Source organism: Bombus huntii, chromosome 4 (assembly GCF_024542735.1).
Source record: "Bombus huntii isolate Logan2020A chromosome 4, iyBomHunt1.1, whole genome shotgun sequence".
NCBI lineage: Eukaryota > Metazoa > Arthropoda > Insecta > Hymenoptera > Apidae > Bombus > Bombus huntii.
Window position 1 is genome coordinate 3,240,081 of NC_066241.1, and position 18,582 is coordinate 3,258,662.

At 43.0% G+C, this 18,582-nt stretch overlaps 1 protein-coding gene across 28 annotated transcripts in view; it reads left to right on the forward strand.

The window, feature by feature from the left end:
* LOC126865229 (voltage-dependent calcium channel type A subunit alpha-1) overlaps window positions 1–9,994 on the forward strand; it is a 58,586-nt gene extending 48,592 nt beyond the window's left edge. For 17 of the 28 annotated variants that reach the window (XM_050617512.1, XM_050617509.1, XM_050617510.1 and 14 more), the window contains 7 exons: window positions 3,338–3,525; window positions 3,772–4,123; window positions 5,605–5,732; window positions 5,878–6,032; window positions 6,350–6,382; window positions 7,409–7,913; window positions 8,227–9,994. In XM_050617512.1, coding sequence (XP_050473469.1) covers window positions 3,338–3,525; window positions 3,772–4,123; window positions 5,605–5,732; window positions 5,878–6,032; window positions 6,350–6,382; window positions 7,409–7,913; window positions 8,227–8,266 — 1,401 coding nt within the window. In that variant the 3' untranslated portion in view covers window positions 8,267–9,994. Of the gene's footprint in view, window positions 1–3,337; window positions 3,526–3,771; window positions 4,124–5,604; window positions 5,733–5,877; window positions 6,072–6,349; window positions 6,383–7,408; window positions 7,914–8,226 lie in introns of those variants that run through there. The other 11 variants (XM_050617516.1, XM_050617522.1, XM_050617521.1 and 8 more) reach the window with 8 other exon arrangements.
* Window positions 9,995–18,582: the final 8,588 nt, after the last annotated feature.

Consider the following 18,582-nt stretch of genomic DNA (forward strand, 5'->3'; position numbering starts at 1 on the left):
TTATCATCTTAATACGGTCTTTCCGTTTTATTTTTTCTTTGTACAGAGTTACATTACGTTTCACCAATACGATCGTTCACGTGTTTCGTCGTTCGCTGCAAGGTGGATCGTCGAAACGTTTTAACGAAAATTTCAAACAGATACGTTTTAATCGACAGTGCATACAGAAGCGAAGTGCATACAACGGCGAAAACTTTGCAGCGAATGATCTACCTTTCTTGTACATAATAACATTAATGATACGTTCCTTTTATATTTCAATCGCTATCTCCTGCAGAGACACAGTAGCCTATCGTGTACCGTATCCTTTGTACATATTACAAAGTATACTCGATCGATCGATTTCGATCGTTGATAAAAGTATAATTCTTCTTTTTCTTCTTTTCGTTTTTCTTTTTCCTTCGTTTACGAATCGGCGGTTGTATCTCTGCCCTTTTTCTTAATCTTGTACGTTTCTTTCTATGTATCGACACAGATCCACGATACAGACGCGTGCACACACTATGACATCTATCACACATGTACATTTTCGTTAGAGTTACTTTCCTCTCACATCGTAGACCTTTGTTCTTTCCTTAACTGTTCAACTGTCACTGAATCACAGATCGATAGAGGATAACGCAACGGCAATTGATGCGAATACCGTATAATCGCCGCCGCGCACGTTATCGGCAATTCGAACTTTGCGAAAAGAAAAAGCAGAAAAATGAAAAGGATGAAATCAACGGCAGTTGCGTTCTATATAGAATCACAATCACACGAGCGAACTTTTCTTCTTTCTTAGGCACTTAATATATTAGTGGAAGTAATTACTAGAGCATCTGTCGAGTTTACACTATATAGAACTTTTAGATATTTTAGTCTTTCCTTTTAAAAGAATTTCCTTTCTTTAATGGCACGTTTCCTCTTCAAACAATAAGCAACTAGTCTAGGATAATATTTGAATCTAGTTAAATTCGTTCGATTCTATGCATCGTCAACTTCTGATCGACGTTTCGTCTCTGCCTCTTCTTTCCGCTTTCGACGAAAGAAGGTTTTTACTTTTAACGAAAAACCGTACTACCAAAGGTACTCGCGACGATGCATAGAATTGCGACGTTTTGAGTTTTCTAGTGGTGGTGTCGATGTCACGTGGGCGATCGTTCGCACGTTGTTCCCACGTGAATCGGCTCTTTGCCCCGAGAACACGATATAGCTGTGTGTAAGTAAATTACCCAGTACGTGAAACCTCCTATAGAAAAATACCGGAGACACTGGATCCTCGAACATAGCTCGCCTTTTGCCTCGAGTATCATTCCATTAATTAGGTCGCAATTAGTGATCACCAATTTCCGATTTCATCTCTTAGAGCGATAGTTCTCCAAGCCCAAATGTATTTGATAGTTGGTGTCCGACATAGTCGATCTTAGATCAAGCATTAAAAGTTGTTTCTTTTGGAATTTTTTCGAAACGATGTATATCCTTGTTACGAAACTTTGCTACAGCTCTGATTGTACCTTTTCTTCTTACTTCTTTTCCTTTCTATTCTCTCGTTATCGCCGCCCCCTACAGCAGCTCTTAGACAAAATATCGAGGAATTCACTCTCGATTCGAACCAGATTCTCCGGGACCGTGTTCTGGAGAGAACGAACGATCGAATCGAGGTGCGTTCGTCGAGTTAGATTTTCTCGTTATATGTATCGAACTGTATATTATTTTCTTTCTTATCTACCTGTTACTCTCTCTAACGACGTAGCGTAGTGATTACTCTTAGAGAATCTACAATTTCCTTAGACTCGTTGCCTTGCTGATTCTCTTCCGATGGCTTACCTTCTCACACGGTTTTACAACAACGACACACGATTCAGCATCCCGTTACTCGGTTACACGCATACAACACGACTACGACTACCATATACTCTTTTTTAACTAGCTAGATTTCAAGTTTTTCTACGGAAGATTCGGTGACGGCCTGTTTTTTTTTTTGTTTCTCTCGAAACGAACGATGCTGTGAACAACCAAATGTTTTTTTTTTTTCGCGATGCAACCACGAACGTTCGCCGGACCACGTAAGAACGTATCGTACGAGGTACGATGGTTCGAAGTACGGCGAATATTCGCGTTGCTTCTCGATCATCGAGGGGAAAAGGGCCTCCGCGAGGATGCGCTTTTCGTCGTATTTAAAGTATCTAAATATTTGTAGACCAAGTATTTGAGCAGTTAAAAATTCTGTCCTATCGTATTCGGAGTATTTGAACGAAGATAATCGACGGTAGATGAAACCTAGCCAAATATGGCGTACGTAGGCATGTTGGTAATTCGAGTGAAATGTACACCCGCGTCCAGTTTATGTGTACGTATACGATAAACGAATAGAGTTAGTCTAGTACCCCCAAAGTAGTTCTGTTCGCTATGGTTGGCTTGTGTACTGTGTTTGTCCACGACCTGTTCGCATATGTATGTATCGATATGTCGAAGAAAATATTCGCCAATCGTGCATCTTCCTCTGCGACCAATTTACAAATTGATTTGCTCGAAGAATTACAGGGGACTAGGGAATATTGCGCGCGTCCATCCAATATCGAGGAATATGAACGATTCGCTTATTACGTTGCATGCCTACTAACGTTTGCATTTCTACAGTACCGTAACCGTGACGAGTAATTAAATGTCTTCGTTTGCATATAGTTCCTTACGCTCACTTGTAAACACTCGACAAGTAAATAAGAAAAATAATTGATATACGTACGTAAGAATCTAGCTTTTGAGAAACATATACAGGCTTTGCCAGAGTGATCCACCGTCACAGATTACAGTTACCACTTTTACTACAATTTCTTTCGATGCTCGACATTTTTTGCAATTCTCTGCACACGCATCTCAAAAAGCAAATAGAAAAAAAGTAAACGAAAAAAAAAAAAGAAAACAGAAACGTGTACTTTCTTGCCGTTGGAGGAAAAAATCTTTTTCTTAGCGACACTCTCAAGTGCACCATGTCACGTAATACTCTTTCTAGCATGGCCTCTGTTTTTTGGCGAAAATTTCTCTACTGCCGTTTCGTTGCTACAACTCGTGCTCTATCTTAATCGTTCTTTTTTTCCTTCTAACTCGAAAGCACGCAACAGAGAGATAAAGCAAATAAAAAAAAAAAAAAAAAAGAAAAAAGGTAAAGCGAGGAGAACGAAAGAAAGCCTGTATGTGCCTGTACATACTGTACGATATTACGAGTTGGCTCGAAGATCGAAACGTCTGTAAACGACGATCGATAAAACGACAAAGTAAAAATATAAAAACATATACATAAAAGAAATATCGATCAACTCTGATAGTCGGTGTGGTTTCGCACGTTCGACTTTAGCAATCGGCCTTATTCAACTGCATACTGGACGTGACGGCGGTAAATCATACCGGAAATAATCACGCAGCCGGAAGTAGGGCGAACAGCCTCGAACACGTGGTACGGCCGACGCCGGAAACGAAGCTCGATCAACGCAAGGAGCACATGGAGGAAGACGACGAGCACAGTAGACGTCAACGTAGCATCAGGTACTTGGTCTCCGTTTTAATCCGAATCGGGTATCGACTTCGTTTTGCGACAGACCGTATTTCTCCATTGAACGCTCCATAAGAACGAGAACTTGTGACAACTTAAAATGCCAGTACAGAGAAACTACGGATACGTTGGAAATAATAAGGGAGAAATTCGATTTCTGTCAAAACGAAGAACGAAACAGAAAGGAGTATTTGTAATCGCGACGACGATTTTCTTGTTCTCTTTCGGTTTGATTTCAGAAATAAAAAGGTGAACTGGAAGATGTCCCACCAGTACGATATACTAGGCAGCAGCGGAGAGAGTAGCCAGGGAGGGGGTGGGTCTGGGGTTGTACCCGTAGTTATTGACGAGGATCGCGCCCCCGAGCTAGAGCCATTGCTGGCTGAGGTGCCCTCCCAGCAGGATCAAAACTACTACTACCACCATCACCATCACGACCAATACTACGATACCGACAATGATCTATACTATGACCATCACCACCACCACCACCACCATCACCATCACCATCATCATCATGCTCACCGACCACCCTCGTACTATCAACACCAGAATACCTACGCACCTCGCTCCTCGATCCGTTATCACAAGGTCTCTCGGCTCGATTCAATTAAAATCCTCCTCGATTTCGAATGAATCTCGATTCCCACGAAATCCGCCTCGATCGGTTGCGATACAGAACGAATCGACTTAGCTCGTTGGGTTTATCACGCTCGCGAGCTAAGGGATTTCCACTTGCTGTGCGCTTGGTTCTACTTCGCCTCGGGACACGTGTCTAGATCGCGGTAGATCGAGGATACTTCGCTTCGATCGGGATGTACAAGATATTTTCACGTTGTTGCGATTTCTAGATCGAACCGACCGATTGTACATAGATCTCGGTGTGTGACGTTACGCTTTATTAGACTTAGATCGATTATCGTTAGAGCGGGATATATCGTTTGTTTCGTGGAATTAGTTTGAACGATGTGGTAGTAAGCCGCGAGTGATCTCTTATTTACCGAAGATTAGACGAAGAAGCAGCTCCCTTAGTCTAGTTCGTGAATAACCAAAGAAATTCCTTATAGACGGACTCGAGGACACCCTTAGATCGGGATTAGATTTTAGACGACTACTAGATCGTATTGTAGTAGATAGACTGGCGTTCGCGAGGTTAGCGAAAACGTTGTTCGATTCGCGCACGGTTGTCCGAAACACGGCTGAGAAAGCGCATGCCAGGCTATGTGACTCGGCAAAGATCAAGATCGATTTACGAATCGATGTTGAACGGCCTTCGCCTCGGCACACGCGTAAATACGAGCAACAAACGAAGCGAAATTCTTTAGCGAAAGTTCAACGCGAATGTTTAGAGAAACCCCACCCTTATCCCTAGCTGCTTTCAGCCTTGAGATTACACTCGAGAGTAACGAAGCACTCGTGTATTCGTCGACGATTGCCTCGTTCTCCGTGTGTCTCGTTGTTCGTTATAATTCCATGTATATCCGTGCGCCGGTAAGTAAGAAGCATCCGTGAGACGAGCGACGGCTCGTCGCAACGGTAGTGCAAACACGACTAACTGGTTTCTCTTCTTCTCTCACCTAAACCGCTCCGAACGAAACTAAATCAGCAAAGCATGTGCATGCCCGAAACTTTTATCTCGCATGCTTCTACACGCGCGTACATGTGCCTGTATATCGACTTCTCTGCTCCTCCTCGCTGACTGTTCTTCTCATGTTCGAAATCGTCGAGACAGTTTCTCGAGACAAAACCAGACAAACGAGAAGAAGACGAATCTCGGCGCGAATTTCCATCCGGTATCTTGATCGATGCGCGTCGCGTGTACACGCGCGGGGAATGGCTCGCAGACACTTTCGATTTACGCTCGTTGCTCTTTGCGTTGCTCTTTGGGAAACTCGCGCGGAGATTCGCGTTCCGGAGGCAAAAGGCGTCTCGATTCGGAAAAAGACGTTTTGTTCGAGTCGCGAATCGTTAGTAACGAAGGCAAAGAATCGGCGGCACCCCGACTCTCCTTAAACTCCTGATTTATTCCGTTTCTCGGGGCGGTCCTCTAATCGACGAGTCTGTTCGTTTAGATGGAGCTTCAGGACGTTGTAGTTAGCGACTCGCGTGCCGGTAGTCTCGAGAGTCTTACCCACGCCGGCAAAAGACTTCATCCACCCGTGCAACCTGTTAGACATCCATCGCGTTCACCCAGTTTAAGGTAATAACAAGACGCAAGTAACTATGAGATTAGTGGAAAGCATGGAATTCGTGTAAAATACGAACAGGTGTCCTGACGCTTATTGTCGACAGGAGGATGATACGCACGATGATGCGAATATGAAATTAATTCGTCATTTTTTCAGGAGACACTCGCCAGGCCGACCTGGATACGATCATCATGGTCATTATTACCACGAAGGACCAGGGTTTAGCGACACGGTTAGCAACGTCGTCGAGATTCAGAGACACACGCATCATCCCCATCCGACACAGTACAATCATCGGCACAGGATCCGAGGTACAAGACAGCAATGATAATTTCGTCGAAGAAAACACGGTGCAACGATAAGTCCTTTTTACGAAATCCAACCTACGAATCTCTTTTGCGAACGTTTCTCGTACACGGATCGTATTTCAAAACGATCGTAAAAGTCTCGAACGAACTCGCTCCGGTCTCTGTTCGATGCTGGCACCGTGGAACGGACGAGAGATTCGTAGTTACGATTTAGAAAAAATATGAATGTCGCTATAAATGGTTTACTCGCAAGAGGCAGAAGCTCTGTGTCACTCGATGTAATATGTTTCTTCGTTTTGTTCTGTTATGCGCCTACAAAGACTATTACGACCACTGCGACTATTACGACGATGGTAATTTCTTTCGCAACTCCGTTTCATTCCCTGTTCCAAAGCAATCTCATTATTATTATTATTATTATCATCATCATCATCGTCATTATTATTATCATTGTTCTTATTATTACCATTATTACTATTGTTATTATTACCCTTATTATTATTATTATTATTATCATTATCGATATATCATCAGCATCGTTATCTTCATCGTCGTCATTATCATCGTTACTTTCACCGATTATCGTTTGGCTTTCACGGTTGTACATTTTCCAGCCACATCGTTCACCGATACAACAAACAGATACAGATTAGTACGCAATCGACACAGTATCGCACAAAACGGACACTCGAATACGAACGATCATACTTTTTCTCGTTGTTGCTGTTCCAAAATCTCCTTTACGATCGGATACGTCGAGAACGTTTCGAAAATTCGAAACGCAAAAATTCCAAAGAAATCGGTTCTTCTCGACCGTTCTTCGTCGACTACTATCTAACACGTCATTCTGTCTTTCTTGTATTCGTTGATTACTTACTCGCGATTCCTTCTGATTCGTTCGAGACACCGCACTGCACGAAATTGATAACACAGGCTTTCGATATCGAGCACTCTTGCACACTGACGACACATGCACTCTGTCCCTCCCATCTAGAAACATCGTTGATTAGACGCTCGTTGGTTGTTTGTACTTAGCTATATAGTATAACTGCACGCACCGCGGTCCCTAGAATCTTTGGTGGAGCTAGAGAGTTGAGCATGCGGCATGTTGTCCGATGTGGCACTCTGTTAACGAACAGCTAGACCGACTCCGACTCTAGTCGAACTCCACCGTTGCTATAAAACGACTCCATATCTATAGTATCGATGCCGGTATCCTCCTAGACGCGCGAACAACGTTCGTTCCCTCGGCTACGACCATGTTCCCTCCGATAGTCCTCGAACAATCCCGTTTCGTCGAATGATCTCCTAGGGCAGGTAGAAGATAGCGATCGCGTAGAGAGACTGGGAACGCAAACGCTAACGACTATATTCGTCAGGTCCGTGGAGCGCTTCGACCAGTCCAGCGAGGACGCCGAGTCCCATTCACCACATCGATCGAGGCCGGCATTACGGGACGACAAGCTTGGAACAACGATCGAGAAGCCCGAGTCCGATCGGTGGTCGCCAACCTGCTCATTCCCACCAGCACTATCATCGGCATCATCCCCATCAGCACAGTTATCCGGTGTTAGTAACCAGACGGGGACAGGGTCGTCTACTGCCTCCAACGCCCAACAAACCTTCGACTCTGCAACTGAAACCGGCGAACATCAATTTCCCCAAGTTGAACGCTTCGCCGACTCACGGCTCGCACATGCACGTGACGCTCCCGGCTGGCATGCAACATCCGCCACCAGGACAGCATTTGCCACCGATGCAACCAAGCCACTGTCCGTTGAGCTTCGAGCAGGCGGTGGCAATGGGCCGCGGCGGCCGTCTCTTGCCCAGTCCTGTACCAAACGGGTACAAGCCTCAGCCGCAGGCTAAGCAAAGGACACCCAGGTGAGCGTTCCTTCGATTTTCTTCGAGTCGTTCGAGTTAAGCTAGACGTTGTACGAAACATCGAGTCGCGTTATCGCGCGATAGCTGTTCCCAGCGGCCCAATTCACGAATTCCATGCATCGATTCCATGAATCGAGTCGTGGAATAAAATATTTAAAGCAAAATGCAGCCATCGACCGTAGAATTAAACAAGGAAATAAAACGTGAATTTTCGATAGCCAAACTGGGGACACGATCGCTTTAAGACACCGCGATATGGAAGATCGCGTCGAGGACAAAAGATCGCAAGTTAACTATCGTCGGATCGTTACAGATCGAGACACTCTGACAGCGATGAAGACGACTGGTGCTAGCCAAAGTGGGACCCTGGACGGTGGTCCGGTGACGTGGACGCCCCCAGGCGTCTTAGGGTTTGCGCGTGAATCTTCCACGTCGGGAGGCGCATCGATTTAACCGCGAACGCGGAAGCGATGAAGATCGATCGATTAGCTTCGAGCTTGGCAACTACGTCAGAGTTAATGTCCGTTCGTCGAGTCGGACGAGGCAGGTGTACGAAACGAAGGTGAAGGAAGCGGAGGTGAAGGAAACGAAGCTACGTGTTACAGCAACGTCGCTACCAGTACGACCGAGCAGAAGAGACGGTACACCTTGAAATACGATGATCAGCTGGTTCGAAGGAAGACTCGACCGAACGGATCGAATCGTGTTTCTCGAACGGTGCGGAAACAGGACAGGCGAAGGATTTCAATGGAAATGAAGCGACCGAAACGAAAGCAACATCGGATGATCGTTACAGGGATAACAAAGCAACGTACGTATAACACTAAAACGAGCAGTCGTCACGGTGGCCACCATCGAACAGTCTATGTGCCACGAATACGATGATCGTCGGTTTAACGCGCAAAACGATCAAAACTAAACGAAAAACACAGAAAGAGAAAAAGGGAAAAAATATTCGCAATCTCCGCCTGTCGTGCAGTATTCTTAGGAAGAAGTTGAAGCGTCGTCGGAGTTACCATTCGTGGGAACTTTCTCAACTTTTCTTTCGTCTCGAACTCCGAGGCTTCCTTCGCTGTGCTTTTTAATCGACGGACCGAGCCGAGGAGGATCCACTTTTTATACGATGAATTATACGACGAGGGAAGCGCTCTTGTACGATCGAGCGCGTTCGCTTCGGATCCCTCTCCGCGCGAATCTACCAAATTCTTCACGGCTGTATCGAACAGTCGCGCCCTACGCGACGCCCTCTCACCGACTTGGATACAGCGAGTTTCCACGTGTCTCCCCACGTTTGGAGGAACTGGTCGGCGATGCGAAGGCGCCTTCGCCAACGAAACATCTCCTCTTCTTGATTTTTCTATAAGCTGCGCCCAACTCGAGCGACTTGTCAGGGAGGTTCTCGATGCGAACCAACAGGCGGAATCGATCAACGGGAACGAATTTCGTCTGACGAGTAAAGCGTTTTCGTACGTGCAAAAAAATTAAACGAGATATAATCGTATAGGTGTAGGAAAAAGGCACCGTTCGATACGTTCGATGCGATATAGACCACGAGGCACAAGTTCTTCTTCGCGAGTCACTGTTAGCGCGCAGTTGGTTCGATTTCGCTCGGAATATCTCTCGTCGCAGTAGCGTTCGATTTACCGAACGAGTAGGCAAACATCTCGATCGAACCTATCGAAATTTCTTACAGGTCCGTTCTATCGTTGATCAAGCCGCGGGCAAGAAAGAAAGAAGCGTATCGGAAAAGCGGATGAGAAATGCAACAAGAACCGTGGCTACGAACATCCGATATCTCGTACGTTTGCAAATTGGTAGCCGCGGTTCTTGCGCCGGTGCAACGTTCTCTCTTTAGTTTACTTTCGCGAAGATTTACGACCAGCCGACAACGTTGCGTAAAAAACGAAGCACGATCACCCTATAAAAATGTATCGAACACGAGGAAAAAAAAAAAGATACCGTTGCTAAAATTATGCAAATAATCGGTTGCTGATAGAGGGGTAGAGCTATTAAAAAAAAAGTAAAAAAAAAAGGAGGTACTCGAAGATATACATGCTAAACGATACATCGAACTAAATACGTAGGAATTTTTACTAAATCGTCAAGATCGTTTCGATTCTCTTCCATCGTAAGAAGCATTCGTGGCTCGCGACTGCTGGCTGCTTTGTCGCGATCGCGACCACCGATCCTCCGTTAAAACGCTTAAACGAAAAAAACACGAGGTGCGTACTGCGTTGAACGCATAAACGAACGAACGAACGAAGGACCGGCGAACGAGACTTTGCTCGCGAGAAGAAAACAAAAAGAAACGAACAACGTCGAAATGAACGATCGCGGTGTCGTTGTTCCGTATTCTCGTAGCTCGTGCCAATAAGAAGTCGACGGAAAGGAAAGGGAAAAATGGACCATTTATCACGATCAATCGTTGAAAGGAGAAACCAAGAAAGAAAATGAAAAAAATCTAGCGAAATAACGGAGCGGCGGAGAGCGCCATGTTCGCCTTCTTCTCGAAAAGGAACAAGTGCAGAGGCGACTTACAATTCACGAGCATATGTAAATTATCGCATAATTTTAACTTTAAAAACGTTTACCATCGCTGCTACTACCGTTACTGTCGCCATCTACGAGAAAAGAAACTATTCCACTACTATTATTACCGCGACTACTATAACTACGACTACTGCTGTAACTTACTAATACTATCACTATTATCGCTATTACTATTACTATTACAATTTATTACCGCCGTCGATAATACCGCTACTATTACTATTTACCACTGCAATTACTATTACCAGTGTTATTAAATACCATTACCACCACCAAACGCCGCCGCCTCTACTGTCGCTGCTGCTGCTGCTGCTTCACTACTTACTATCACTACTACTACCACTACTGCTACTACTAATATTACTACTACTGCTACTGCTAATACTACTATACTATACTACTATTACTACTACCACTACCGCTACCGCTACCACTACTACCACTACTACCGCTGCTGCTGCTGCTGCTGCTGCCGCTGTTGCTACTACTACTACTACTACTACTACTACTACTACTATTACTACTACTACTACTACTACTACTACTACTACTACTACTGCTACTATTACTATCACTATTACTACTGCTATTACTATCACTACTACTACTGCTACTACTACTACTACTACTAACACTACTACTATTACTACTATTACCACCACCACCACTACCACTACAACCACTACTATTACTACTACTACTGCTACTACTACTACTACTACTACTACTACTACTACTACTACTACTACTACTGCTACTGCTACTGCTACTACTATTACCACCATCACCACCACTACTACTACTATTACTATTACTATTATTACTACTACTGCTGCTACTACTACTATTACTACTACTACTACCACTACTACTGTTACTGCTGCTGCTACTACTACTACTACTACCACTACTACTATTACTACTACTACTACTACTACTGCTACTACCACTACTACTATTACTACTACTACTACTACTACTACTACTACTACTACTACTACTACTACTACTACTACTACTACTACCACCACTACTGCTGTTATTACAAGTACCACTACTACTGTTATTACTATCGCTGCTATTACTACTAACTACATTATGACTATGGTTACTATTACTGATAGCATTATTATTACTACTTTTACTAACGTTACGAATACTGAAACGTTTTATTAAATCAAATGCATTGTTAGTACCGTTATGACTACCATTAAAACTGTATAGTTTATCGTAATCGTCGTTCTTCGGTGCAAGGTGGAGAAGATACATCGATCGATCGATTAACCGTCAGTCATACGTACTCGACGTACAAATGCATTAGAAGGAAAAAAGCGAGAGAAAAAAGAATAATTGAAACGAACGAACAAACATCATTTCGAATTCCATAATGCGCTTAAACGAAGGAATAAGGCAAAACAATAGTGGCCGGAAAAAGCATGTACACATGTATACATAACATATACACGTATGCGCATATGTTACATATAAGAGGGACGATCGCTAAATTAAAGTGCGCGGATAGTCGGAATTATGTAATTATAGAAACAAGAGAATTTCAAGCGGAATGGAAGAAGCTGAAAAACACGTATAACATACTGCCAATCATACGGAGTGTTTTAAGCAGAAACACACGCGAGATACGTGAATGTATATAAAAATAACATGCGTCTTTTTTCACAGCACGTATACACACAGGCATCTATGCGTAGATAGATGTAAATAAGAAAAAAAAAAAAAATACGTCGGGGGTGGTGCGATGGAGCGTGAGAAAGGGAGAATGCGTGACTGTGAACGAAAGCAGGATGAATGGAGGTAAAAGTCTCGTGAAGCAAAAGCAACCGGAAAAAAAAAGAAGGAAAAAGATGGTTCAAAAATCATATTTCAATGCCACTTCACGCTTGTCTGCGTAATCTGCGTGCGTGGATTTCGACTGAACATGTGCAACTATGTAATACTATCGTATAATTAATGTAAGTATCTAAGGATCGGGAAGAACGAGAGAGAAAAAGAGGCGGAGCGAAAGACGAGGAAAAGGAAAGACGATAGATACGTGGACAATACGCGAACGGTTCTCGTGGCTCGAGGTTCTCGGTGATCGAACATCTTCGTTTTCCATTGGATACAGCGTGTTTATCATTCTTTCTATATTTTTCTCCTTCGACATTTTTATTGGCGGTTTTTACATCGGTCGAAAGAATCGAGAAGAACGGTCGAACTGACGAGTTGAGATCGACATCGAAACGAAACAGGAGGCACATTCACGTTCGTGTTATAGATATTTAATTACGCTGTACAATGCCGAAGAAAGTGCCATTACGGTAAAAAGATAGGGAAGCGGGAAATAAAATAATATATACGAATTAAAGAAGGAAAAAAGCGTATAAAACTATGAAAAAAGCATCGAGAATCTCGCGAGGGTGAGTTTTATGATGTGCAGTCGAGCGTGCTGAGCGTGATTTTTTCCCTTAAGTGCTTTATAAACTCAATCGTATTTCGTATCGTCACGTTTAAACGTCGCTGTAAAGAGAATGCATAAATATAATAAAAAGGAAAAGAGAAGAAACGAACGAATGCGTGGAAATTTCGGATACTCGGGCATGCCAACGTTTACACTCCTCGAAACAAGGAACGAAATGGAAGATCGTTCTAACACTTCCGCTTTCGTTTTTCTTATCGAAGAAGATGTTTATCCCTCCTTTTTTTCTTCTTACTTTATTTATTGCGTTCAAAAATTGCGCTTTACTTTTCTTTATCCGCCACCATTGTCTTTATATTTATTCGCCTAATTACAAATATTAAATATTTCATTTTCGTTATACCTTACGGAAGCCTGCTTTTATTTTCTAATTTACACGTTATCGCAAGTTATCGAAGAAGCATTGAATTTCACGTTTGCATGCTTCACGGATACGAAAGTGTTAGAAAACGTATCCCAACACGCGCGAGTGAAGTAAAATGGAATATTATTAAAACTGTTTTTCTGTGATAAATCCAAAGAATCTAGCCAGATCGACGATGGCGTTGCGTCGATAAACAATGTTCTAGCTTCAAAATGTGTTTGTACCAATGTCGAGTAAGAAAGCGCGAGGAAGTGTAACGAACAGAAAAGTAGAGTATCTGAGCGAATGAGTGGAAGATTGCGAAAGAAAGGGAAGAAAGTGCTAAAAAGATCGACTGCCGAGGGTTGGACAGAGGGGGAGAGAGAGAGAGAGAGAGAGAGAGAGAGAGAGAAAGAGAAAGAGAGAGAGAGAGAAAGAGGGCGAAAGAGATGAAGAGAGAGAGAGAGAGAGAGAAGACGAAAAATAAGATCAACTTTCGCGTGCGCGTGAGCGATACAAGTCGAAATCTTCAAACTTACAAAACTCTTTAGCATCGTAAAGGCAAAGCATATGACCAAGCTCTTAACGATGACTTAGCGTAAACGACAAACAAGTAAATATAAATATAAATAAAATATGAATATAGGTATAAATTGAGATATAAATATACACTACACACACGCGCGCGCACATACGTACGTGTGTGTGTGGGGAGGGAGGGGGCGGGGGGTTAGTTGTAATTCAAGAGTGTACGTATAAATATACATAATAAGTATAAATATATACATACATACATACATACATATAAATAACTACGATGCAAGCTAGGTTAATGAACGGTTAATAACGATAATAACATAGTAATAACGATAACGTTGATAATATTGATCACGATGCTTGAGAACGATACTTGTAACGATAAGTGACGCACGATTCGAACAACTTTCTCGATCCCTGTCTCGCAGTATACGAAGCAGTGTACGAAGCAGTGTACGAAACAGTGTACGAAGCGGTGTACGAAGCAGTGTAGAAGAACAGCAGAACGCTGCGAGTTGAGATAACAAGTGGTCGGTAATGAAGCGAGAATAGTAGGCGCGAACAACGATGCTGATTAGCGTAGTGGAATGGAAGCAGAGATATTTGCGCGGAGAGGAAAGACGACGGAACGTGTTGAAAACAACGGGGATCTCGAAAATGGCATTTGAACGTTTTACGAAAGAACGATGGAACATTTAGATGGATTCGATACTGCTAACAAGTCCAAGTAGACGTTAAAATCGGTCAAATTATCAATTTTTCCAATTTATTGTATCTTTCTATTCGCATTTCGTGAAATTCAGCTACGCGTGGTTCAGTTTTACGAAACGGGTGTACACGAGGGTGTTAGCGAGCGTTACGTGTTGGGATTAATCGTAAAACGTTTGCCGTTTGCCAGCTATCTAGTCGTCAAAGTTAAACATCTATTCGTACTACAAACGCACGAATCCCTGTCGTCGATCCAAAGATCGAGTTCTATTCGAGGCATGGATTAGCACGAGCTTGTTCCGTCAATCGTTGAAAGCGGTGCTCGAGAATCGTGATTATCCGATAACGACGGGTACAGCTATATTCGACGAGGCGCGTGTAAAATGGTCCGATCGTTATTGGATGAGCATGAAGGGAAGAAAAGTAGAGGAAAACGGGAAAGCGAGTGCGAGTAAGAGAGAAGAAACGACGAATGCTAACGAACAAAAGGGACAAAGGAGGTAGAAGGAGATGGAAGGAGATGGGAGGAGATGGAAGGAGATGGAAGGAGATGGAAGGAGATAAAAGGAGATAGAAGGATAGAGATGGACACTGGTGAAAAGGGAAAGGCTAAAGACAGCCGTTGAATGGGCAGACGGGTATCGCGATGAGACACGCGAGGCCCGTGATCTCGTTCGGGCTGAATTTGTAATAAACGTGAGACACGTAAAGACACTTCTCGGCTCGTTCGTAGAAACCGCGTTAGCGATTAAAGAAACTATGCAGAGTAACGTGAACTCGCGATCGGATTGTGTATTTCCATCGGTTTCCAGGCAGCAGACACTTGGAAGCGTCATTTATTTGGTCGATCGTGAAAACTAGAGAATCTATATATGATTTCATTATTTGTGTTTATTTCTAATAACGCTAAGCGAACAAAGGATATAATAAACGACGATGATAAGAGGGCGTCGAACGAGATAACACGTAAATACTACGATTAAGAGTTTTTCTACTTATCTATGCATATTATGCATGTGTGTGTGGGTGTGTGTTGTATATACATATACATATGTATGTATATATACGCATATGTAGTGTTGTGTATGTACATATACATACATATACATATACATATGAACAATATACATGTATAAATATGTACACGTAAAAGATAACGCGTATATGCATTTTACATGTATATATTTATACGTAAGTACATGGATACGTATATATGTATAAATATATGCATACTAAGCGAGTACGAACGAATAATGAAAGCGTATATCGATACTAAATGCCCCGTTGATAATAAATAATCACGAGAAAGAAAAGATATAAAAGAAATAAAAGTTCGTCACTAGACCTCTCGGCTGTTGGACGAGCCGACGAGCTCCGTAGAGTTTCATACTTTTGCAAATAATCGAAATCCCGTCGATACACTATTACACACCGATCTCTCTATGTATAAAATAGACGTATAAATATATTTGAACGGTTTAAGAAGAGAACATTCGTGTCGATCCGAGTCTGAATCTTCGTCTGATCAGGCGCCTTTTGCAGCCCGCGCGGTTCGAACGAATCGGAGCGACCATTTAACGCGACGGATGTACGTGCATGTCGATGTATTTGTTCGGGTTTGACCAGTCGACGCATTTTCCAGCATCGGTTTCGCGCTGCGAGTCGAATCAGCGTGGCGCGGACCAACGTCCGCTCCGTCGAGTCGAGCGATCGACCCTTCCGATTTTTGACTCTTTGAGAAGCACAGGGATTGTTTTGCCAACGCCGTACTCGTAGCATATAGTAGGAAAGAAAACGACGAAAAAGAAAGCTGATCGTTTCTCGATTTAAACCTCGTTTCTTCGCTGTAGAATCGCTGCTAAGCATCTCGACACTCCGATTTCCTCTCAAAGGGTTAAACGATCGCGCGACCGTCGCGGTATCGCGTTTGTTCGTCGACGTTATTTCGCTGAAACTTTGTATCCAGATGTCGCTCGACTAGACGGTTTCGCGTCACGAGAATGCTAAAACATACTATGTACAGAAAAGAGCGTAAATGTATTTTCCAGAGAGAGAGAGAGAGAGAGAGAGAGAGAGAGAGAGAGCGAGAAAGCTTTGCGTAGCTCGCGTCGAGACAAAGGCTGGTATCCTTTCGGAATATCGAGGTGGAGGGTGAACGGTAGTAAAAGAAAGAGCGATAGGAAAGAGGAAAAATCGCGATAAATCATTAAATAGTAACAAGAGTTGCCTTAATATTACACGTTCACAAAACTAGGATACGCGAACGAACAAAAAAAAAAAAGAAAAAAAAAAAGAAAAAACAAAACAAAACAGAGGAGCGGAGATTATAAGAGAAGAAATTCGAACAGTCGTATCTTCTGGTCGAACGTCACGACGAACACGCGACGGATACACGGCCGGTCGCGAGTGGCGTTTCCTTTCTTTCGACGACATACATACGTATTCCATCGATGATTTTCCATACGAACCTCGTCGCCAACACCTCTCAATTTTCGTCGATTTAACGATAGCGTAGCGTATTCCACCAACCTGTTCGTTAATCAACTGTAATTTTCTTCCGAATTGACGTTGATCCGTGTACGAGGCAACCGTTTCCGTGTAAACGTTTGGAAACGCGATCGCGACCGGTTCCAATATCGCTTGTAAAGAAAACTTACTGTACGCTGTTGTTCGCGAACGATGTACTTCACGGAAAACATCGAATTACGAAAATCGAAATACTATTTATTCCTCTTGCACGTTCGTTCGATCCACGCTTGTCCATCCATCGTTCGTCCGTTCTACGTCGCGAATCTTCATTCTTTATATTTCGCGTCAACGTCGCTGGCGAACAATAGCGTATCGACTCGGTGTTGAACGCACGTAAGAAATCAAAAAGAATGTGACAGTGAAAGAGAGAGAGGAGGGGGAGGGAGGGAGAGAGAGAGAGAGAGAGAGAGAGATAAAGAGAGAGAGAGCAACATGGGAGGAAACTCGAACAAGAGAAAGAAGGAAGAACGAATCGAGAAGAAATTGATACGGAAAGCGAAGCGAACAATGGCTGGCTGTGTATAACGAGGCGTGCAATGAATCTCGAATGCGTCTATGAAAAAAAAATGAGTGCATGAGAGTCGAGAGCGTACCTAGCGACGAAAACCTGGCAATGAATGACAGGCTACGTGACAGCCGGTGCCTGCTTCAACAAACGACAGAACGAACGAACGAACGAACGAAAGTGCGTGCGTGTGTGCCTGCGTGCAAGTGAAAGAGCAAGAATATACGCGAGATCGGAAAAATCTAGCGAGCTCGAGCGACAGAGTACGAAATCTGTAAACGTTTAATAGTCGCGTGTACCATTGTTATAAAAAACAGACGTTATGTAAAAGAGGAGAGAAAATAAGTAAAAAAAAGAAAAAAAACCATTGAAAGCTTTAACTTTGACTAAACTAACTTTAAAAGGGTATATAGCGATATAACGCAGTAATTGTTGCTGCCAATTGTGTGAATGGCGGACGATTGGCGGATGATTCTGCGCGAAATTATTACCGACGATCGATAAAAAAATACATTCGTATATGATAATATAAAAATATATATATATATAAATACATGCATATATATGTATATATATGTATATGTATATGTATATATATGTATATATGTATAGTTTAATCTACCTCGATGTACTACATTCGTGTTTTGACGCACGTGCGCGCGCGCGCGCGCGCGCGGGCATCCAAATTCAATTCTTTCTTTGATATTCTTACAATCTCGCGGGTATATCTCGTTCGCGCAATGTCCTGCCAATCTCTGCGTTACTGTAAACTTACTGTATATTACTTATACATATATACATACACACATATGCGCGCGCGCGCGTGTATGTATGTGTGTGTGCGTATATATATGTATATGTACATATATATATATATATATATACATATATACATAGATGTATGCATATGTGAAAATGCAAAGGAACACTCGTTTTTCTCAGAGAATGCAGTCGAATGCAGATTGTACCTTTATACGTATTTCATTGTTCGCGCGCACCGTTCGCGTCGCGTCGAGAACAC